The sequence below is a fragment of the Hippichthys cyanospilos genome, chromosome 17 (genome assembly GCF_059441005.1).
Source record: "Hippichthys cyanospilos isolate Australia breed blue-spotted pipefish chromosome 17, RoL_Hcya_1.0, whole genome shotgun sequence".
Classification (NCBI taxonomy): Eukaryota; Metazoa; Chordata; class Actinopteri; order Syngnathiformes; family Syngnathidae; genus Hippichthys; species Hippichthys cyanospilos.
Window position 1 is genome coordinate 8,388,160 of NC_142385.1, and position 15,802 is coordinate 8,403,961.

Consider the following 15,802-nt stretch of genomic DNA (forward strand, 5'->3'; position numbering starts at 1 on the left):
CATTTTGACCCTTTTATTTTATGTTTTTGGTACATTTAAGCTACGTGCTTAAATGAAGTGTGAAGAATGTTTAGTTGTTGCAGTGTTTCGTGTTATATGTTAGCAATAAACTAGCTGACGTTCATTTGATGTCATTTATAGTTGGTTGAATATTTGTTGGTTTATATGTGCAGTTTCGTTCTCCTTTTTCTCTTTTTTTATTAATATATTTTGGTTTCTACTTTATCTGCTTAAGTAGTCATTCTTTGAAGGATTACAATGACCACAACATTTATGCTAATTCATGCTAGCCCAAGTATGGTGTTTTGAATTATATGTTACCAATAAGATAACTTATGTCCATTTGATGAACAGTTTATAATTTGAACATTTTGGGGTTTATGTATGTCATTTAATTCTCTTTCTCAGTTTTTTAAACTAAAATTGGGTTTCTATGACATCTGCTAAAGCAGTTGAGCTTGAAGGATTACAATTACTACATTTATTATATGTCAGCATTAAGCTAGCGGATTTTCAGTTGATGTAATTAAAACGCACTGATACATATTTTTTATTTATATAATAGTAGTTTGGCAGTTTACAATTATAATATTTATGCTAATTACAGCATTTAGTAAGGGGAGTTTTGTTCAAATGTATTTACTTTGGTTTGTTGGTACATTTTTATACTCACATTTACAATTTTTTAATGCATCCGTTTAACAGTGAACTTCAACGGAGACTAACAAACAGCTTGAAACAAGCACACTTAGCATCTTCATGTCTTGTACGGCGTCCATGTTCTGTCTGTGATTGCAGCCTGGCTATATCCATCCATGACAAGGTGTCCTCCTTTGATTCCTATTTTAACTCCGTTTCTAACTCAGGCTCGGAACCGAATGGGATCACTAGTCCAGCCGCTGGATTAGTGAAAGTTTTCTGAGAAGCCCGCATGATAATCTCACCACGCGCTCGGTTAACTCATTATAAGGATTATATTAGTGCTAATTTAACATTCAAAATCAGTTTTGCAACCTTTTCTGAGCATTGCTAATTGAAAGTTTCGACATGAGTATCCTTTAAGCTGCTTTTTATCCGTATCTGTAGGCAACACAGTTGGCCTATTAGGTCGCACGTTTTTAAAAAATGGAGGGATGAGCCATGTCATTTTACATGAGAAAAATCTTATGGAATTGATTACTGAGTTCCACTATCTAGTATTAGCATCTTCGAACTAGCAATCTTCGAACTAGCATCTTCTCCACTCCCGCCACGTTGTGATGTCATTGACGCCGCTACTTTTCGTCTCACGGGTTAGTGTGACGACTGGCTTGCGTTTCTAGACGGCTTATTTCTGTAGTGACTTTTGTTAAGTAGATCAGCGTAGTGCATTCAGGGACCTCTTGCTTGTGAATGAAAAAAAAAAAAAAAAAGAGACTACGCCACCGTGTTAAGTAGTCATGTTTTAATTATTACACTGGCACTTCATTTTATGTATTTAAGGTTTAAAGTGACTGACCATACAGTTTACTGATTCAACCCCAATGTTTTTTGTTTGTTTGTTTTTTGGAGAGTCCAGTCATTCAATTCCACATACTGCATCCTGGGCGATATTAACATTTTAAAAGCTGGCTAACGTACAGGTCAATTCAAGCACTTTGTCATCTTACCACCAGGGGGCATAGTTTCCCACATGTTTGCATGACAAAAGCTTCTGCTTTTCACACCATAATATATTATTGACCAGTGTGGAATGGTGTTGAGTTTCTCACCTAATTCCTAATATATACAAAAAAATGGTTGGTACTAATTAAGTCAATCACGTCAATCGCGTTAGTCAATCACGTTAGCGCATAATTTATTTTGCACCAGTTATTTTTAGAAGTTTCTTAAAAGTTAACATTTTGGAGGGAGAAAAAATAAATTCCTAACTAGGGTTGATTGTCTGGACTCTTCAAAAAATAAAAACGTAAAAATATGTCTTTAGGATTGAATGAGTTAATGAAGCACTGTCAACAACACAGACAAAAGTTTTGGGACACCTAAAGGAATGCCTAGAATTTTTGCGACGGAAAGAACTTACGACTGCTGAAAACCCATCACGTGATTGGTGTCCAAATACTTTTGTCAATAAACCTTGAGGTCTTCTGAGAACCCTTGAGGGAGTTTCACATTTAAAACAGAACTTGCAGCTAAACATAATGAACACTGTTTGAAATAAATGTCATTTCCTCCATCTATTTGGACTTGGGCTTTTTCAGATCCGGCTCGGCTATCTTCTGCCCGGTGAGGAAGTACCACACGCCTCCGCGGTAGAACTCGTTGCCGAAGGAGTAGAGCATAGCATTAAAGATGGGATTGGTTTTGGCCACCACTGGAAGCACCTGGAACGCAAAACGGCACAACTCTGAGGGCGCTCGAAATGTTCACGTGATGTTTTGGCGTTTTCCGCTCACCATTCGTAGCTTGGGAGATATGACCTTGACGTTTTGGAAGCAGGCGTAGATGCACATGAGAACATAAGGGCCCCAACACATGAGCATCACCCTCAATGGCAAATTAGTGTTGAACTGAAAACAAAGCAGTTCAAATTTGAATTTGCTGTCAAAAAAACAACAACCACAAAGTCACTTTAACCCTTGTGTGGTATTTAGACTATTTTGGGCTCATTTTCTTCCACGTTATTCTCAAGACAAGAGACAGCACGCACACTGTGGTGTGGTAACTAAGCACTCGTGCCATGTTGTCACCATCTGAGAGAAATTTCAGCTCCCTAGTGTCATTTTTCAATGTTTTCCCTTTGATGTCAAATGCCTTTGATGTAAAGATCAAAGGATTGGACTGAATACCGCACAAAGGGTTAAATGGGTTTCTAGCTGCACTTACTCGGTGGTGATGGACCTTCTTGAAGTGTTTGTTGATGGCGCTGTAGCATGAGAGCATGGTGAGCGCCGGGAAGGTCAAGTAGAGAAGAACCAGAGTGAGCATGAAGGTGACAAAGTCCCTAAAAAGAAAAGATCAGGATACTCTTATTATTATTGTTTTGTTTTAGCTCCATTTGTGTCTCATGGCCTAGTGATGTGAAAATGAAGCTTCACGAAGTGCCTATGATAGGGCTGCACGATTATGGCCAAAATATTAATCACGATTATTTTAGTCAATATTGAAATCGATTATTCATCATGTTTGCTCAAACATGTCTATTTAATGCCTTTTTTTCATCAAGCAGTATATAAACAAGGCTCCAAGGCTTGATACTTACAAATAATAATAACAAAACTAAAATAAATAAATAAAGAAAAGAATTTTAAAAATTCACTCAGGACATGGCAAAAACTTGGCACAAAGGGCAACACAGCTCATTTACTTGCTGAGTTCAAACCAATGAGAAAAATTCAGCCTAATTAGTACCAAGCGCATTATTTACTTTTAAGCAAATTTTCAAACCAAATGTATTCCCTTTTTTTGCCAAGCGGATTTTTCAAAATGGGTCCCAATTGACAGCTAGCGCTGAGTATATTGGAAATCAGGCGAGAAACACAACGCCATTTCATACTGGTAAATAATATGTTCAGGTGAGAAAAGCAGAGGCTTTTGTCATGCAAACGTGGCAAACATTGCTCCCTGGTGGTAGGATGATAAAGTGTTTGATTTGCCATATAGTGTAGCCCGCTTCTTAAATGTTAATATCAGAGGAATAGCTTATTTAATCTTGGCAGCCAATATCGTTACTGCAATTAAAATTCAATTCATTGTGCAGCCCTAAGCGATCATTTTTTTTCTCCACTAGATGGTGAACTTGTTTTAAAACTAAACACTAGTGCAGTTGAAACTTATTAAATCACTTCTGCCTCTGTGAAACAAGAGTGCCATCTAGAGGAGTAAAAAAATATCACAAGTGCTTCACGAAGCTTCATTTGTCCATCACTGCCCTTACCTGTCTCCTCTGGTGTAGTCCAGCGTGCAGCAGGTCCTCATTGGCTCAAAGTCGTACACGCCCCAGCCCATGAGCGGTACTGCAGCCCAAAAGATGGACAGGACCCAGATGATGGCGCTCATCACCATGGCCGTGCTCCAGAAGAGCTTTTGTCCTGCGTGGAGACAAAGCGGTGCAAAAATGTCCTTCTTTAAACCTAAACACCAAGTAGCGGCACGATTCTTCTATTTGGATATTGATTTTGGACTCACTGGTGCAGTACTGATGATATCTGTCCCAAGCGATCGTCGCCATGAAGCTGATGGACGCCAGGACGGCAATCATACCCTGAAAGCCGTGATAGGCGCAGCCGTTCTGGCCAAAAGGCCAATGTCTACAAGGGGGGAGGAGGACAAACACACATGCAGCCAAAAATATGAGAATGGTATGAAAAAGTTGGGAAATGGACATGACTTTTTGTTCGTTCTAATCTTCTTACAGACTTTTAGATTGATTTTGCTAAGTGCACACTTGAAGTAGTAGAACACTTCATTAGGTCATCGCGTTGTGTGTCTTTCTAATAGGAGGGTTAAAAAAAAAACAATCATAGGAAATAAAATGAAACATGTGACATGATCAAACGTTAACCCTCCTGTCTTGTTACGTTGTGGGCCAAAGTGACCCATTTGAAAGTTAAAAAAAAAGTTGAATGTGTTTGTATGTGTTTTTAGTACAACACTTCTGCTTCTCTTATGTATAATCAACACACCCATTAAAATAACATTTGTATGCCTTTTTTTGTGTTACAGTGCGTATTGCTGATTCTGAGAATAAAAAAAATACAAGATTTGTTCGTGAGCAATATGTTCCTTGCAAACAAACATAACAGGAGGAGAGTTATTTTCAAAAACTCTTCAGTTATGCTTAACGTGCTTTACATTAAAAAACATATTTTGTTTGAAATGTTTATTTTAAAGACCCTCTAAAGGGAATTAAAAGGAACTATGCAGAATAGAATTGAGGAGATATACTGGAGAATGAAATTGTTTTCAACTATTCCATTGTGGTCGGATTTTATTTGTTTACTTATTTTCGATTAAAACGTAATAGAAATGTTGTTTTATTTTACCATTTTGAGTCCTCTTTCTAAACCTTTAAACATTTATTTATATATATATATTTTAACCAAATTTGGCAGAATTCTTTTGACTGTGGATTTTCAAATTTTGGAGCCATTTATTTTTACTTTAGTTTTAAGTAAATATTTTTAGGTATCGTTTCATGACAAAACATTTCGACTGAATGATTATTTAGTACACTTTTTTTTTTCTTTTTACTACTACCAATCACAGCTCACCTGTTTACTGGGCAATGTGACGTTGGCAAGCCGAGCTCTGATTGGTGGTTACCTGAGCTTTGACAACATGTGATGTCATTTTCATGCGACAGCCAGTGGAAATAGTTTTGAAAAAAAACAATACAATAGTCAATTAATTAATATATTAACTTTGTATTTCTGAAAACGGAGTTTCGTATCCCTTCAAAGTGACTCAAGGTACGAAAGAATGGTGGTCGGCCTCTGTTTTTTAATCGTTGTTAGTCAAAGTTTATGTTTTGATGTAGTGCTTTTAGAAGATTAGCACATGCCAAAAAAAAAAAGGTAAGGAAGTCCCCGCGGGTGTTACCGGACCGAAGATAGCTGGCGTAGGCGGCCGTGAGTCCGTTGACGTTCAGGCAAATGTCGGCCAAGGCCAAGTTGAAGACCAGGTAGTTGCTGGGGGTCCTCAGCTCGCGGACGCCCAGGAATGAGGCGACGGTGACGGCGTTGAGGAGGAACCCGAGGACTCCTGTGGGCGGACGAAAGACAGCGCGGGAGCGACAATAACAAGCGGGCTTCTTGTTTCTACTCACCGCCGACGAAGAGCGCTGAACCGAACAAGAACATGTCGAAGTCGGTGAATCCATCAGGTAACGCGTACGCCGCCATGTTGTTGTCTGAAGACAACAACAACAACTTGTGGACTTTCCCCCACTCAAAGTAAATTGAACCTTTCTGGCTACGTCCTCCCCCTCACAAAGTGAAGCTTTGTCTTGCCCCCCTGTCACATGAAGGGGAGGGCTAACAAAAAACTGAACAATGAGCTTAAGATTTGTTACTCAGTGCTGCTGCAATCCCCCCAAGAATGTCCTAACAAGAACCCTTTGCTCCCACTCAGTAGAAAACGTGGGGGTCTTCGTCTCTCGAGTTCAAATGCACCCTCATTAACACCCCTAAAGCTAAAGCACCCCTAAAATAAATCCAAGCTCCACTAAACTTTTGAAAAACAAAACAAACATGTTTTAAAGTCTTGTTTTAAAACAACCCAGAAATAGGGATGTCTCTATCATATTTTTTGCACTCGAGTCTGAGTCACCCAATTCCATACAGCAGCAAGATATTAAATATAGTCAAATAGTGTATAACAATTGTCTTTCTTTGATTCATCCATTTTCTTAGACACGTATGCTCACAAGGGTCATGCTGGAGCCTATCCGAGCTGTCTTCGGGCAGTAGGCGGGGGACAAGCCTGCCAGCCAATTAAAGGGCACGCAGATACAAACAACCATTGACACTCACAAACATACCTAAGGGCAACCTGAAGTGTCTAACATACCTAGCCTGCTTGTTTTCTTTGGGGAATGTTGACGGAAACCGGAGTACCTGGAGAAAAAACATGCAGGCACAGGGTGAACGTGCAAACTCCACACATAAAGGCCGGAGCCAGACTTGATGTGCTAAACAGTCTTCCACCGTGCCACACGTTTTTTTTTTTTTCGATTTTCAACAAATTTACACCCCCAATGGCTGCGTTTACTTGCGCTGCTTACTCCTGGAATGGCAACGTCGAAAAATAAGAAATTGATTTAAAAGGAAATATTACTGTTATTCCACTATGCGACAAATGTTGGCGAGTACCAGAGGAGGTAGCGGCTCTTTTGATATTGTCAAGGTTCAAGGTCACCACCGTTTGCCAAAATGTCATCAAAGGTTGCAAAAGTTTGCCAAACACTTGCCACCAGTTGTAATGTTTTTTTTGTCCTGCTGTTGCATTTTTTTTTCAAAATTATATGAAAATGCATGCAATGGAAAGCGGGGGCCTTTACGCTCTCTGAAGCTGATTTTGAAATTATGTTGCGAGAGTCTGATTGCAGATTGCATTAATCTGTTCACAGATTAGCACCAACTCATCAACAAATGAATTACTGACATTCCCGGTGGATGTCTTGTTGTGTGTTGTGTGGGTGTTAGCGGTGTCACAAGCTGTTGACCTCTAACCTGAAATTTTACCCCAAAAATGGGGCCATTGTAACGGCTGCGTCTCATCATCACTTTAAGCATTAATTTGTGGACTTTAATAATTATAAACATGTTAATTATGCCAGTAGCCTTCTTTTTTTTTTGCACATGTGCTTCCCTTGTGTTTGCAGTGACAAAAATGAAATCAAGAGGTAAACAAAAAATATGAAACAAAATAGGTGACTGGATTAAAGGATTTGTCTTCTTTGTGATTATCAAAATGCTGCACCTGTTTTCCGAAAAGAAAAAATGCACATATTCAAAGTAGGTAGGTGAAACGTTGAGATTGTGTCAAGAATTTTAACATTTATAACTTTATATAAAATAAAGTTTCACAAGAAATACACAGATCATTTACAATATATGATCTAATTATGATAAATGACTGGTAAGGCTTTTAGCGAGTGTTTGGTCTGCACTAAGCAAACAGACTGCTTATTTGAACATCTGAACTTGAAAAAAAAAGCTGCGTAAAATGCCAGTATTCAAAATAAAATGAAAGTGACAATTGTGCAGCCAATCAGCTTCCAGGATGGCCCTGGTGTAATCGTGTGAATGGAAATAACCCCAAAGTAAACTCCTCCTCCTGCAGCTCCTCTAATCCCAGCGCATCCTTTTTATCTGTGGATCGACAGCAGGCGAAGCAGAATGAAGCTGATGGACCACCATGCATCTCACGTCCCCTTAAACAACAACTTTTTTTCTGGTGCTTTTTTATTAGGGAGGTAGTTTGTAGCATTTAGGAGTCAGGTGCGAACCAAAATGCGGCGCCATTTTTCCTATGTTTTTTACGTGGCTTTAGTTGTTCTTCCTCTCATGAGCGCTTCGTGTCCTGCACAGTGTAGCTGCTTCTTCCACAAACTGAGCGATGGATCCAAAGCCAGGTAAAGATGAGTTTTGACATTTTTCATTTTATGGATTCACTTTTTTTTTAATATCTTGCGTGCAAAATTGACCGTCCATTTGTGTTTTCGGCAATTCACTAGCGAAGGATTAACTTGGAGTTGCTCTTTAATCTGCTTTTCTTGTTACAGGACAATAGGCCACTACTTTTGCACAAATGTCTATTTCAAGTAAATGCTATTTTTAATCTGCATCTTTTTATAACGTCGTCATCGTTTACTATCTGAATACAGCGTAATTCATTGAACGTGACAGTTTTTGTAAGGTTAAAATTCGATTAATTTATACCGCTCTACAAAAGTTGCGTAAAGATGTTTTAATGTTATCCTGCTAACGTACAAATTGTAATGAAGACGTGACGGATTTATACGACTTTACAGAGTCCAGGCACTCAATTCCAGTTCCTTTTTCTCAATGTTTTTTTTGACATAATAAGGTACAGTAGGCAATCAGTGAGTTAATCGGGATAAAATAAAACATTTCTAATCTATTCATAAAGATTCCAACGGATGTCCTTTTTTTTCTCACAGGAGCGTCCTCTGCAATGATCCCAAGATCAGTGTCATTCCTACAAATTTCCCCCCGGATACCTCCAAGATCCGCATTGAAAAGACGGCCATCACGAGGATTTCAAGTGGCAACTTTCGCTACCTCAGCAGCATGGAGTTTCTGTGGATGTCTTTCAACTCGCTGAACTCTCTCAGCGCGGACAGTTTCCGGGGTCTCGCGAACCTGGACGAGCTGAGGCTGGACGGGAACGCCCTCACCTCGTTCCCCTGGGAGTCTCTGAGTGACATGCCCAACCTGAAGCTGCTCGATCTGCACAACAACAAAATCTCCAGCATGCCCGCTGAGGCCCTAGCATACATAAAGAACATCACCTATCTGGATTTATCCAGCAACACTCTGACCACCATCCCTGCGGATGTCCTGTCGCTTTGGCTGAGTGTGAAACCGCTTCAGGAGGCCGACTCCTCCAAATTTATTCTTGGTAAGTTCTGTTAATCAGGAGGCTCCTTGTCCCGGTCGCCATATTTGTCTTTCGCCACCACACAGGCGGATTAGTCTTAAGTTTAGTAGTACAAGTGTGTGTGTGCGTGGTTAGAATAGCTCACATGCAACAAGGTCTCAATAACACACTTGGTTTTCAGGTCTCCATGACAACCCTTGGTTGTGCGACTGCCGACTTTATGATCTGGTCCAGTTCCAGAAATCCCCAAGGTCATCAGTGGCCCTCATAGACCCCAGGCTGCGCTGTGCCGATCCAGAGAGTCTGTCTGGGGTTTTTTTCACCGAGGCGGAGCTGCAGAGGTGTCAGGGCCCTCGAGTGCATACGGCTGTTGCGCGTGTCAGGAGCTCGCTGGGCAACAACGTCCTGCTCCGTTGCGGCACCGTCGGCGTTCCCATCCCCGAGCTGTCTTGGAACCGCGCCGATGGCAAGAAAATCAACGGCACAAGTGAGTTCTCCTGAACCAAATTCGGAGGTGCTAAGATTAGAGCGGCATCTATTTCCGCATGAGCGTCAATGGGATTACAGGAATTCTTTTTGTACCGGTCTACTTAACCCTACCAACCTTTTCTTTATTTTCAGTTCAGCAAGAGATCTCAAAGGAGGGCATCATTTGGTCCATTTTGAGCGTGCCCGCAGTCTCTTACAGGGATTCTGGGAAGTACGTGTGCAAAGCCACCAACTTTGTGGGGACAGCCGACGCCATCATATCCTTGGTAATTACGGACACCTTTCGGTCTGAAGAGACGGCAGGTGCGCTCGCCAAGAGACCTAGAGCGAAGAAGCCCGGTGGTATCGGGAGGGCCGCGTATCAGGAAAAGCTTATCGCTCGATACGTCCCTCCTCCGACCACCGCCCCGGGCAAGCCCGTCATCGAACCCCTCAACGGCAAAGGCGTCACCGGAAAGTACGAGGTCGAGAGCTACAGCGTCTCCTCCGGCGCCCGAGGGCGAGGCCGGGGGCCGAACCAGCGAAAGCCGGTACAGGTCGCTTTGGGGAACATGGTGGCCAATGCCTCATCGTTACAGCAAGCCCCCGAGAAAAGGGTCGTGCGTTCGGTGAAGGTGATCGGCGATACCGACCACACCGTCTCCTTGAACTGGCGAGCCCCGACCGCCACAAACGTCACCGAGTTCAGCGTCCTGTACGCCGTGTTCGGCGAGCGCGACATGCGACGGGTCAACGTGGGTGCGGGCAAGAACCGTATCACCATCGATGGCCTGGTGCCAAAAACAAAGTACATCGCTTGCGTTTGCGTCAAAGGCCTGATCCCGAAAAAGGAGCAGTGCGTAATCTTCTCAACGGATGAAGCGGCTAGCGCGAGCGGCACCCAGAAACTCATCAACGTGGTGGTCATCACGGTAGCCTGCGTCATTGCCGTGCCCCTCACTCTGATCGTGTGCTGCGGTGCCATTAAGAAGCGTTGCCAAAAACTCCTGGGCAGGCCGTCCAAGGAAATACAAGACTCCTACGTCACATTTGAGACTCTGGGCCCCGGGGCCAAAACTAAAGGGATGGAAGGCGAGTATCTTACACGGCTAAATCCCGATGAGTCCAACAGGCTGCTATCTGCGAGGTCCAGTGTTGATTCCGAGGCCATAGCGAGGACTGAGGGGCCACCTAACGAGTACTTCTGTTAGAACCCGACATTTGCCTCATCTTCTGGGAGATGCACTTTGAGAATGGAGTAGTGAAGCCTGATCCCTCATGAGGGTTCTTCACAGGACATCGACAGCTCTTTTGCCACTGAATGATACAACTTTACAGCCTTGTGGAAGGAAACTGAATATTCTATATACCAAGAAAGGGAAATTATACACAGTGGAATGGTTATTGACGTGTGTCGTTGATGTATATATGTGTTTCGGGACCTCGCGCTAAAAGGTGACAGATCATCTTTTCAACCTAAGCACCATAGTCTATCCAATGTAACCTCTGCACTGTGTACAAACCTTTGTATATTATCTTAAGAAACACAAACAACAGTTCATGTGCCAGGTTTTCCCCACAAAAACTCAACACAACTTGCACAGTTTCTAATATGTGAATGTGTTCAAGCATCTGTATATGAGTTGTATGTAAATAAATGTTATTTTATATACTGATAAATGCTTGTTTATTATGTTTAAATGAATTAGCATGAGTAATATTTAAAAAAAAACAGCCACATGTTTGGTATCGTAAGCAAAAAAAAAAAAAAAAGACTTTTCATTAGATTTCTGCTGCCTAAGGTACGGTCTGCACTAATGTACCTTCTGGGGCTAATTACTGGATTTATTCAAGGGTACAAACGCTTTCGAGCCCCAGAGTCAATCAGTTCTTCCACCGAAGAACACAAGGATGGATAGCGGCAGAAACAATACTAAGGAGACTTCCAGTGATTGCTGGTAGAACCACCTGGCGAGACGAGAGCTATCGCAGTTTATCGAGGTCAGATTACAAGTCCTCTCCGGACATCTGTCGCCCTCTCTCTTGGCGCCGCTAACCGGTCCATTTATGCAGATGGGCCTCCCGTTGTGGCCTTGTTACACTGGGTGTGGCTGACCAAGTCACATCTGAAAGATCCTGAGATGAGAACGGCCCATTCAGTGTGTGTTGAAGGAGCAGTCCACGAGATAAAAATACACCTGAATGCATCTCATGTCTCCGGTTGCCTTAAGAGTTACGTCAAGGAAGCTTAAGCTAATAGGCTTTGGTCTCATGGACTGTCCATGTCGCGTCCTGCCCTTAACAGGCTTGTTTCCCATGCTCCTCTAGGAACATGGATGGCTTTTGTGTCGCGCTATGCATTGCTTTATTGTTTTATCTCACCACTCCCGGATCGTCAACTTGTCTGAACGGTTGCTCGTGCACCAGTGAGACCTTGGGAAGGTGAGTGGGCTCTTGTTTTTTTGAAAGCCGGGGTTGTGCTTCAAGACTCCTCATTTCCCTTCCTGGTGATAACATCTAGGTCTTTGCTATGCATGGAAATCCCAATGAGACGAATTCCGGAGGACATCCCGCACGATTTTACAAAGATCCGAGTGGAAAACTGCCACCTGACGGAGCTACCTCAAAGGTCTTTCTCCAAAGTGGTTGCTTTGGAGTTTCTGTGGCTGAATTTCAACAATATCACTCTGATGAACATCCAAAGCCTACGAGGTCTAGCCAACCTGACCGAGTTACGTCTGCAAGGCAACAAACTGACTTCGCTTCCGTGGACTGCGTTTCAGGACACGCCGAAACTCAAAATTCTGGATCTAAAACACAACCGTCTCGATGTCCTACCGGAACATTCGTTGAAATACTTAGCTGTGCTGACCTACTTAGATTTATCCTTCAACCAACTTAGAGTTATATCAAAAGATGTCTTCATAAGTTGGCCCCTTTACCAGAAAGCAGAGAAAATGTGGACAAAGGAAGGCCTGGTCTCCAATGTGGTCTTAGCGCTTCACAACAACCCCTGGCTCTGCGACTGCCGCCTCAAAGGCTTCGTGGAGTTCATCCGTGGGGTCGGCCCTCCCATCATTCTCATGAACTCTTATTTGATGTGTTCAGGCCCCGCCTCTAAAGTGGACAAATTTTTCCACAAGATCCAGTTGAAAACATGCACAAAGCCAGTGGCCTCTGCCCCGGAGACCAACATCAACGTGTTTTCCGGAGCAAGCGCAACGCTGTCATGCTTAGTCAAGGCGAGGCCAGGCCCTGCTGTTGATTGGATGTACAGTCAGAAGATGATAAGAGGATTTACTGGTAAGATTTTTTATTTTATGCCGTTGTCCATTAAACAGTTGCGTTTCAACCCTGGGCCTTCAGTGACATCATGTTTATCCCTACCTAAATTCATATCCCTCATAATAACATCAGTATGACAACAGGGCTTGAGAATCCACACATTAAATCGCCCTTAATATAGGGTAACTATTAGTGACATATAAATTCCAGAGCAATTCAATTGTTTGGGAGTATTATTGACATTTAGTTTTATTATAATTGATTTAATAACTAATAAACATGACAAAACTCATTAAAAGTGCAACAAAATGTTTGTGTTCACCAATGTGGATCTGCTCAGTGCCGCGTTATTTGAAAATAAAATCCATCCTTCTTTCTTTCCTTGGGAAGACTTCAATGGCTCTGTTGAGCAATCTGTCTGTGTATTTATGATTCTTTTTCTATTGGAATGGAGGTTAATACCGAAAGCCGGATCAGTCCGGTCTTTGTTGTTGGAATGAGTTTTACGGCGCTTCAATGCTGAAAATGAGCTTTCAGGTGTCCCCAAACGTTTTTAAAAGTACCGAAGCTTTTTAGGGCCCAGCTGATATTTGGCGCCTCGTTGCAAAACAATTTGAAGTTGGGAAACTCAAGTATGGCTCCAAACAGCAAAAACAACAGGCCTTCCCAGCATTATAATTTGTGATATTTATCAGTAGCCATGGGTATAATTCATAATTTCCTTTATGAAAATTACGGACAAAAACCTTTCCCTGCTGGGACAGACTAGCTCGCACATGGATCGGCCAACCTCTGCTCACAATTTCCAGATTTTCTGCTCTGTCATCAAAATGGTGTGCCTTCTGTGTCCACCTTCTCTCGTGGGTTAAAAAAAATCAAGTCGGTAACAAACAAATCCTTTGCTTCAAACTCGATATCTCGCAAAGATTTTGATGAAAAAATGATGCTGTCAGGCTCCCGGAAAAGCTTATCCAATCACGGCTGTGTTGATTTCGATGTAGTCCCACCTAGCTCGGGTCACAGTCTCGCGAAATAATTGGTTCAAGCACCTTAAACTAACAGGTAGGCCCTTTTCATGTACCCTCTGGCAGGAACCTAAGAACACTAACTAGCTGCAAAATGACTTGAGAAAATGTTTTTGTCCAACTTTCTAAATGGAAAAACTCTAGTATAATAAACAGCACTGCAAACGTTGCAAAAAAAGTGGATATAATACGTCATACAGAGAACAGAACAGGAAGAATAATTTTATTTAAAAATATTTTTGAATAAATGTGCTTTTTTATCTATGTTTAGCCCAGCAAAAAACCTTGCTAGCCTTCAGTTCACTCATTTCCCATTACGAGCTTGGTTTATTGCTCAGTTCAGTATTTCCAGTGTGTGACAGATGGGAAGACGATAGCTTTGTTAGCTACAAAACTGTGACGGAATATCAAAAAGTGCAACGTTAATGAGGACATTGATAACAGGAAGTGACCATACTCCGTTTTACTTGTTAATGGACAGCAACTCCTTCTATTAGGAACAATATTTCTGCAGTTGCAGGACCAAAGATTTTATAAATAAACACAATCTTACTGTAAATCGAGAAGCGAAGACACACAATCTACCCCATTTCTCCGTACAGTGACCCCCATCGACGAAGAGACGGTCAACTCTACTCTGGTGATCCCCTCGCTCCATGTAGCCAACGGAGGACTCTATACCTGCCTGGCCAACAATTTCATGGGCAACTCCTCCGTTGGGATCACGGTCAACGTCACTCCCGTGAGGAACCCCGCTCCTCTTCCGCCGCCTTCGCCCATCCTTTCCCCGGACGAAAACACCCGCATTGACATCCGCATCGCCAAGCAGACGGTTTACGGCATCACCCTAGAGTGGCACGCCGCCACCGACAACCCGGCAGAAACGTGGTTCACCGTCCATTTTGGCAAGTATGACTCACCCAAAAGGGAAAGCGTCTACATCGGGCCGGGCATCAACAGCTACTCTGTCAGCGATCTACTTCCTGTAACCAAATACGAGGTGTGTGTGACCCTGAAGAACCATCCGCCGCGGGACGGCCAGTGCGTTGTCTTTGTGACGGGAAGCGACGTCAGCGAAATGGAGCAAAGGGAGCGCCTGATCCACATCGTGGTGGTGGTTTGCGTCATGGTTCTGGCCGTGCCCGTCGGCATGTACGCCTGTACCGCCGAGGCTCCATTCAGCTGTGCGGAGCGCTGCGGGAACTTGTGTAGGAAGCCGCATCTACAGGCTCCGAATAGGAATCGGCGGGAAGCTGATTTTCAAGGAGTGGAGAGTCAAGATCCCGAGAGTCATGGCCCGGAGAGTCTGGGCACCTTCGACAGCCTACAGGTAGCCAGCGATGAAGTCCTGTGCAGGGATTTACAGGAAAAAGACAAAAAGAAACACAAGTCGGGCGACAAATGCAGAGGAGGAAGTGTGGCCTATCTGTACTAAATCTTACAATTCCATCCATCGATTTTCTATGCCGCTTTACCTTTTTGAGGGTCACATGGAACCGGAGCCGATTCCAATTGACTTTGGATAAAACATGGACTAGATATTTAGATGGTCCACGGGTCACACACACATACTGTAAATCCATAACTCTGCCTTCATCTTTTACTGTCTGTGTTTTTGTTGACTTTTTCATGTTTTTATTCCTCTTTTTGTTTTTGATACCAAGTGTATGTAAATGATCATTTGTCCTATGTCCAATATGTATCATTCCTGGATTAAAATGAGAAAGCCAGACAAATGCTGAAGCATTATATTTCTTTTTCTCCACTCAAAGGATTTGTTACATAAGTGCTATATTCCCGTGCATTTATCCATACACTGCTAAGAAGATTAGAGTGATTTTTCTCTCGGAAACCTAGTCAGCAGGACATGATATTTCCATTTAATGACAGGTCCCGTAGCTCATGTTCTGCACATTGAT

The 15,802-nt window shown here is 42.6% G+C and overlaps 3 protein-coding genes across 3 annotated transcripts; 2 read left to right on the forward strand and 1 right to left on the reverse strand.

The window, feature by feature from the left end:
* Positions 1-1,429: 1,429 nt before the first annotated feature.
* rgrb (retinal G protein coupled receptor b) lies at positions 1,430-6,064 on the reverse strand. Its single transcript, XM_088438745.1, has 7 exons — positions 5,807-6,064; positions 5,586-5,742; positions 4,168-4,289; positions 3,917-4,070; positions 2,866-2,983; positions 2,436-2,549; positions 1,430-2,363 (listed from the first exon to the last, which is right to left on the reverse strand). Exons 1-7 carry the CDS (start codon positions 5,880-5,882, stop codon positions 2,217-2,219), a joined length of 888 nt encoding a protein of 295 aa, XP_088294871.1. The 5' UTR covers positions 5,883-6,064; the 3' UTR covers positions 1,430-2,216.
* Positions 5,350-15,619, forward strand: LOC148409435 (leucine-rich repeat, immunoglobulin-like domain and transmembrane domain-containing protein 2). Its single transcript, XM_088438744.1, has 4 exons — positions 5,350-5,863; positions 11,902-12,015; positions 12,095-12,876; positions 14,486-15,619. Exons 2-4 carry the CDS (start codon positions 11,906-11,908, stop codon positions 15,316-15,318), a joined length of 1,725 nt encoding a protein of 574 aa, XP_088294870.1. The 5' UTR covers positions 5,350-5,863; positions 11,902-11,905; the 3' UTR covers positions 15,319-15,619.
* Positions 6,020-11,247, forward strand: lrit1b (leucine-rich repeat, immunoglobulin-like and transmembrane domains 1b). The gene is made up of 4 exons (XM_088438743.1): positions 6,020-8,116; positions 8,666-9,126; positions 9,287-9,592; positions 9,727-11,247. Exons 1-4 carry the CDS (start codon positions 7,995-7,997, stop codon positions 10,782-10,784), a joined length of 1,947 nt encoding a protein of 648 aa, XP_088294869.1. The 5' UTR covers positions 6,020-7,994; the 3' UTR covers positions 10,785-11,247.
* Positions 15,620-15,802: the final 183 nt, after the last annotated feature.

Bases quoted from the DNA above. Each gene is read 5' to 3' on its own strand.
- rgrb (XM_088438745.1), bottom strand. From the start codon at position 5,882: ATGGCGGCGTACGCGTTACCTGATGGATTCACCGACTTCGACATGTTC. The intron at 4,071-4,167 runs GTGAGTCCAAAA...GTCTCCACGCAG, and splicing joins ATATCATCAGTACTGCACCA to GACAAAAGCTCTTCTGGAGC. The intron at 2,984-3,916 runs GTAAGGGCAGTG...TTTTCTTTTTAG, and splicing joins GACTACACCAGAGGAGACAG to GGACTTTGTCACCTTCATGC.
- lrit1b (XM_088438743.1), top strand. From the start codon at position 7,995: ATGCGGCGCCATTTTTCCTATGTTTTTTACGTGGCTTTAGTTGTTCTT. The intron at 8,117-8,665 runs GTAAAGATGAGT...TTTTTCTCACAG, and splicing joins AGCGATGGATCCAAAGCCAG to GAGCGTCCTCTGCAATGATC. The intron at 9,593-9,726 runs GTGAGTTCTCCT...CTTTATTTTCAG, and splicing joins CAAGAAAATCAACGGCACAA to TTCAGCAAGAGATCTCAAAG.
- LOC148409435 (XM_088438744.1), top strand. From the start codon at position 11,906: ATGGATGGCTTTTGTGTCGCGCTATGCATTGCTTTATTGTTTTATCTC. The intron at 12,016-12,094 runs GTGAGTGGGCTC...GATAACATCTAG, and splicing joins ACCAGTGAGACCTTGGGAAG to GTCTTTGCTATGCATGGAAA. The intron at 12,877-14,485 runs GTAAGATTTTTT...TTCTCCGTACAG, and splicing joins GATGATAAGAGGATTTACTG to TGACCCCCATCGACGAAGAG.